Below are 7,234 nucleotides of genomic sequence, written 5' to 3'. Positions count from 1 at the left end.
TTAGATAGACCCACTGAAGGGGTACTCCAATTGCCTCACCCTGCATCCCTGGTCAGCATGAAGAAGCCAGAGCAGTCTGTGTCCCTATTCCCTATTGACAATTTGGGTAACCTCTTCAGAGGATGGTGTGATAAGAATAGGAGGTAGGAATTGGCTGGGCAGTTAGGGTAAAAAGACCCCAAAGAAAAGTAGCCAGTTTCTTGGCTAAAACTCATAATGAATGTCCCTGGGCCTCTTTGCAACTTACTCCATTCCAAAAGCCAAAAATGTCAAAAAATATTTGCAAGCTTTTATCTAATCCTTAAAGGATTTTAGAGTTACCTCTTCAGAGAGGGGGATGTTAGAGTATCCAAAAGCCCCATAAAAAAAATAAATAAACCAAAGAAGAAAGAGAGAAGAAAAAAGGTAGATGTTAGTTGGGCTTCACTGGTATTTTTAAATGTAGGTGCCTGTTCTTAACTGTTCCATTCACCCATTCACTGGCCTATCCATTCTGAAACCTCATTTGCTTGAAGTCCAGAAAACTTCTTTGTGAACAAAAAGTATTATCACCCTGGGGCACACTCTTCCAAATTTATTCGAGGAAGATCCCCAAAGACTGGCTCATCCCTAGGTCAAGGAAGGTGGGGTGTATTATGGAGTTTAGGGGTTGAACCAAGAAGTGAAATGTAGAGACAGGCTGAAGACAGAGCCATCCTCTCCAGAAAGTGATGTTTATGTATCTGTTACTCTAGGGACATTTTGAAGTAGTCACTGAAACAGCTGTTTCCAACGCCCAGGGTAACCACTGGTTTGATTGGCCTTTATAAATGATTTACACATGTTTTGTCACAATCATAATTGGGTTGATGCTTTGCACACCGTGGGAAGGGGGAGGGAGGTGCACTGCAGCTGAGCTCTTATTAGCACCATTTCTGAAGAAATATAGATTAAATGACTCACCTAAATAAAGTCAAGCATATAATAAACAGCAGAGACAGCATACTGACAACGCCTCTCGTAAAACTGTCTGGTTGTCTCTTCCCTCATTTGTTCCTGCAGCAATACTCTCCCTCTCCACCATTCTACCATTGCTGCAAGGGGACACCATGCCCTGAACCCCACACTTTGCTTCTGTGATCCAGACTAGCATTGTCAGGAGCATCCAATTCTAGATCCTGCTGGGCTTCAGAGTGGGGAGGAGTAGCTCTCTGCCTTGGTCCTATCCTCAGAGAGCCTTTTCCTCAGCACCTGCCAGACGGTTTCATTCTCTAGCTGTACCTGACCTTGTGTGTCTATTTATGGTGGTGTTGTCTCTCCTAGCCCAGATAGTATGTAACCCTCGTGAGCATAGGACTTTCTCCTTCCTGTGTTTTGTACATGTTAGGGATTCACATACTGTGTATTTGTTGCAACAATGAGCGAGTCATTTTTGTTGGTCAGAAGCTGTGAGAATGTGACCCCAGAGCAAATGGTACGTGATACTTCCCTCCTCTTCCCCTCCCACAGCCTGCCAAAAGGCCAAGGAAGAGGGGAGGAAAAGAGCCAGTCCCAAAGGAGCCAGCTCTGCTCCTCTGTGTCTGCATTGCAGGGAGCCTCAGGATACCTTCAGCCAGTGCTAATTACTGAATTTTTGGGCTGGGTGTGGTGGCACATGCCTTTAATCCCAGCACTTTGGATACAGAGAGAGTTGAATCTGTGTGTTGGAGGCCAGCCTGATCTACACAGTGAGATCCTGTCTCAAACAAACAGGCTGGAGAGATAGCTTAGTAAAGAGCACTGGCTGCTCTTGCAGAGGACCAGGGTTCAGTTCCCAGCAAGCACATGGTGCCTAACCACTGTCCTTAACTCCAGTTCTAGAGGACCTGACACCCTCTTCTGGCCTTTGAGGGTATTACACTACATGTGTGTACTTAGACATACATTCAGGCAAAACATACATACACATAAAATAGAAAAATAAAAATAAAAGAGAGACATAGAAAATCATAGAGAACACTTTAAAGCTGCAGTTAAGAAAGTAGAGCTGGGTCTGATGGCACATGCCTTTAATCCCAGCACTCGGGAGGCAGAGACAGGTGAATCTCTGAGTTCAAAGCCAGCCTGGTCTACATATCGAGTTCCAGGACAGCTGGGGCTGCAGGGAGACCCTGTCTCAAAAAAGAAGAAGAAGAAAGTAGGGCTGGGAGTAGTGTACATTTTTGAAATGCCAGATTGCAAGTTCAAGGCTAGCCTGGGCAATTTAGTGAAATCCCATCTCAAGATACAAAGTTAAAAAGGGCTGAGGATGTTAGCTCAGTGGCAGAGCACTTGCCTAATATTCTTGAGGCCCTGGGATCAATCTTCAGTACTACCAAAAAACTTAAGAAAGGCTTACACAGTGGAGTTCTATTCAGCAGTATAAGAAAGATGAAATAGTGAAATTGCGGATAAATGGACGGATCTAGAAACTGTTATACTAAGTGAAGTAACACAGACTCAGAAAAACAAAAGACCTATGTTCTCCCTCATCTGTGGATCCTAGCACCAAATCCTTATAAGTGAGTGCATATCCTGCTGTAACTGCAGGGACCAGGAAGACAGAAGGGAACAAGGGAAGTAAAGGGAAAGAAGGAACCTGAGAGAGAAGAATAGTAGGAGACGGGTGTTACTAAGGGGAAATATCTAGAAAGGGGGTAAGGGGTAGGGAGAAGGAGGGCTATACAAAGAATATGGGAATAAAGGGGAAGAAGGAGCTCAAGAGACGTGGGACCACAGCATACAGAGACTATCAGGAGAAATGGGGAAAATGGGGACACTTTAAATGGGGAAGGTGGGGAGAGAAGATAAGACAGGGAGAGAAAGAAGAGAAATAAATAGTGCCTAGGTAGTATTTAAAAAAAAAAAAACAGAGGGAATTGTATTAGTCCAAAACCTACTGAAAAATTACACTGCAATATCTCTGCATGAGTCTATGAGTACAGCTGAAGATAAGAAGAAACAGTGCCAGACAGGAGGAACTTTCCTTTGCATTGTTGCCCGGGATAGTCCAAGAGACTCCCAAAATTACACAGGCTATTGCCACAGTCCTTGACTGCCTCCCAGAACTTAGTGGTAAGACCCTATTACTGAAGACAGGACATACTTTGGACAGGATTTGAAGCAACGTAGCTGGGACTGACCTGGAAGCCACCTCCCCTGAAGGCTGACTCTCATAGCTTTGGAGAGCACTACGAAAGTTGTTCTTAGCTGTTCTTCTAAGGGAGAACATCAGTAGATGGTCCAGCCTCAGCTTCAAGGCCTAAAGATCACGTCAACGACCAGTACAGCAAACGACATTGGTGCAATAGTGGCACTTTTATCTTGGGGGTAATCACCAGCTACCTAATTGGACTTAAAGCCCACTCAGTGGGGCAAAATCATGTGTAGCACTGTAAACCTAGCCAAATACACATAGCTGGAGAGGTCATAGATCTTAGAGAAAACTCCAAGGCTGTCACATCCCTAGACAAATGTAATTTCTATGTGCAAAATATGGATCCTTAAATTTATAGACAAGTATCCCAGTCACCACCCATCAAAGTAGCTTCTTTTTCAAGAGACAGTGATAATTACAGAGTTCCACAACTGGCCACACACAGAGATTGTCTGTGAACTACCCAAGTCTAAGTGGCACATCTAGCAGGCAACCTCTACACCTACAGCTCACAGAACATAGAACAAGGGATGAAGAGAGCACTAATGCGTCTTTCAACTCTCATCAATGAAACCCCCTCATGCAATAGAGGGCCGGGAATGCAAAAGGTCACAAATGGCCAAAACGCAGAGAATAAGAGTCTGCAGAGTGTGGGTCCTTGGACAGGATTCCTATATTAAAATCCACCTACCCAGGGCTCAGGGACCATTGTGGAAGAAGGGGTGGAAAGATTGTAAGAGCCAGGGAGGAGGTGCATGACCATACAGAAGTAATCCTACAGGCTCTTGGGACCCTTCTCATATAAACCTATAGCAATGATGTCAGCATGCACAAGACCCATGCAAACTTAGGCAGATAAAAACCCATCACAGACCTGTGGAAATGAACAGCAGGCCCCAATTTTAGTTGAAGAATTATTGGCAGCTGATTACTGCTGGGTGAGGAAGAACTGATCTTCTTAAAGGAAGGGACTCTAGATAGGCTGTCCAAATCCTAAAGGATGAACTTGCACTGAAGGACATCTGGGGACACTAACTTTACATGATAGGCCTTAACACAAATGTCAGGATCTATGAATGCCAGTAGGGTGGTATGGGAGGGTGCCAAACGGGAAGGGGGTATAAAGATGATTTTATGTATGAAATACAAGTGCATAGTATTTGTAACACTGTGTATCTATTATGAATATAGTAGGGTTTTTTGTACCTGTTGTGTTTTGTTTTTTGAAACAAAGGCAGCCCAGGCTGCCCTCCAACTTGCTGTATGTCTTAAACTCATGACGTACCAAGTTCTAGGATTATAGGTATAGGTACATAGATCACCATACCTGCCCAATTTGTGATTTTAAAAAACTAATTTCTGGCCCGGCATGGTGGCGCACGCCTTTTATCCCAGCACTCGGGAGGCAGAGGCAGGTGGATCTCTTTGAGTTCAAGGCCAACCTGGTCTACATAGTGAGTTCTAGGACAGCTGGGGCTAAAGGGAGATCCTGTCTCAAAAAGACAAAAAAAACTAATTTCTTATTTGAATTATTAACCAACTAATTACTGATAGGTATCGGGCTAGTGGGTTTCTGCCCTACTGATAGAATTGTCTACTATGTTTTGTTGACTCCTAGAAGACTAGTCTGTCAGCTTTGTTCATAAAACTGGAAATGTGACATGTATCTATGTTAATAACAATATTAGCACAGCACTAAAACAACCAGTATCTTTGGATTCCATTTCCAGTGGAATGTTTCCTTGTAGGTCAAACCAGCCTTTCAGATTTTTAGTCATATAACATGATTTTTACTTTGTGTTCCAAATGCTATGTGGACATAATTGAGATGTGGACTGCTCTGGCTCAGCAGGAGCTCAGAGACAGCCAGGGTTTGTGTGAGCCAGTCTACACTGAGGGAAGTGAGGACAGGTGGTGAGGCATTGGAAGACCCCATTATGCTTGGGGTTTACTGTTTGGTTTGAAATGTTTTGATTTTTAAGTACCAAGTATTGTGACACAATATAAGAATAGAGGAAGAAATGGGGCTGGAGAGGTGGCCCAGCAGATAAGAGCACTGACTGCTCTTGCACAGGGCCCGGGTTCGATTCCCAGCACCCACATGGACGTGGCATTGCACACAACACGGGTGCACTTACTTACATACAGGCAATACACTCATACACCTAAAATGAAAATAATAAAATATTAAAAAAAAAAAAGAATAGAGGCAGCATGGGAACTTTTTCACATTGAATGATTTTATGATTCCAAATCTGTTGATAGTTGAGAATTTATTATGCTAATCCACAAATAACTTGCAGCCTAAAATTCCCTGGCTCTTGTCTTTGCAGGTGTTGGGGCGATGTTTCTTGACAGTGGTGCAAGTCCATTTCCAATTTTTGACTCATGCACTGCAGAAAGTCCAGCCAGTGGCTCACTCTTGCTTTGCCGAGGTGGTGCTGCCAGAAAAAAAGAGCAGCAGCGGTGGCAGCAGTGGCTTATCTGGCATGGGCCACACACCTGAACTGGAGGAAGCGGTGCGATCCTGGCGGGGAGCTGCTGAGGTAACTGACCTGTGAAGATATGGCTCTGTTCAAATAGGAGAGGCTGTGTAGGGATTCTTTGCTTGCTGGCTCTCAGAAGAGCCATTTTCTTTAGAGGCCTAAGTTGTAAACTCTTATAAGCAGCAGTTGTCTTTAAGAATGCCTATTTTGCTGGGTGTGGTAGCGCATGCCTTTAATCCCAACACTCGGGAGGCAGAGCCAGGTGGATCTCTGTGAGTTCAAGGCCAGCCTGGTCTCCATAGTGAGTTCCAGGACAGCTGGGGCTACAGGGAGACCCTGTCTCAAAAAGACCAAAAAAAAAAAAAAAAAAAAAAAAAAGAATGCCTATTTTGTGCCAGACCTGTGCTGAGTACTAAAATGATATCTATAGTGAGAGGTTTATGAAAACAGGGTGTAGGGGTATGGTGGAAATGCCTGAAACCAAGAGGAAAGGCCCTGCTTCTGAAAGGGAGTGGTTCAGGAAACTCCAGAGAGGGAACAGAGGAGAAGGCTAGCTCCTAAGCCGAGAATGACAGGGTGGAGCTGGCCAGGAGGGTAAGTGTTCAGCCAGATAGACTAAGAGGACTGTTGGGCAAGATGGACTCAAGTACTGAGATTTTTGGCATGGGTGCCATGACTTGTTTATGTGGTGCTGGGGATTGAACCCAGGCCTTCAGGTATGCCAGGCAAGCACTCTACAAACTGGGCTACATTCTCAACACTGTTTGGGGGTTGTTCCTTGTTTTCCCTGCCTCCCTCCTCCCTCCCTCCCTGCCTCCCATCCACTTATTTTTTGAGACAAAATCTCTCTGTAGCCCCAGCTCTCCTGGAACTCCCTATGTAGACCAGGCTGACCTCAATCTCAAAAGATTTGTTTATTTTTAATTATTTATGTGGGGGAGTATGTGCACGTGACTGCAGGTGCCCATTAAGGCCAGAAAAGGGCATCAGATCCCCCGAAGCTAGAGGTACAGGCAGTTGTGAACTGCCCAGTGTGAGTACTGGGAACTGAACTTGAGTAGTGCATACTTTTAAATTGATGTGCCATCTCTCCAGCACATTGTTTGGCTTTATTTTTGTTTTTGTTTTGAGACAGGGCCTCCCTTTAGCCCTAGCTGGCCTAGAGCTCCTGGAACTCACTGTGTAGATCAGGCTGGCCTTGAACTCACAGAGATAACCTGCCTCTGCCTCCCAAGTACTGGGATTAAAGGCTCATGCTTTTATAGCCCTCTTGTTGTCTTGAAATATTTGGAATCTTTTTTGTATTCTTGCTCTGAAACCTTGAGGACTAGAGTTTGAATGCCAGCACCCACATAACAAGCTAGACATGGCCGATGCACACCTGTAACCCCAGCAGAGTGGAGCAGAGACAGGAAGATCACTGGGGCTTCCTGGCTGGCAGCGTATCCTAATGAACTCCAGGTTCAGGAAGAGACATTGCCTCAAAGGAGTAAGGTGAAGAGTGATAGAGGAGGGTACCCAAGGCCCTCCTCTAGCGTGTGAGTGGGCAGACGAGCACACATATGTATACACACACACACACACACACACACAC

The 7,234-nt window shown here is 44.8% G+C and overlaps 1 protein-coding gene across 4 annotated transcripts in view; it reads left to right on the top strand.

Annotated features, from left to right (window-relative positions):
- Kiaa0355 (KIAA0355 ortholog) overlaps nucleotides 1–7,234 on the top strand; it is a 121,753-nt gene that overhangs the window by 66,754 nt on the left and 47,765 nt on the right. For all 4 annotated transcript variants that reach the window (XM_008839442.2, XM_029566631.1, XM_008839444.3 and 1 more), the window contains exon 3: nucleotides 5,488–5,700. In XM_008839442.2, coding sequence (XP_008837664.1) covers nucleotides 5,488–5,700 — 213 coding nt within the window. The remainder of the gene's footprint in view (nucleotides 1–5,487; nucleotides 5,701–7,234) is intronic.

Source organism: Nannospalax galili, unplaced genomic scaffold, assembly GCF_000622305.1.
Source record: "Nannospalax galili isolate Female #2095 unplaced genomic scaffold, S.galili_v1.0 scaffold159, whole genome shotgun sequence".
Lineage (NCBI taxonomy): Eukaryota > Metazoa > Chordata > Mammalia > Rodentia > Spalacidae > Nannospalax > Nannospalax galili.
The sequence above is the reverse complement of the archived record's forward strand: the minus strand, read 5'-3'. Positions and strand labels throughout refer to the sequence as shown.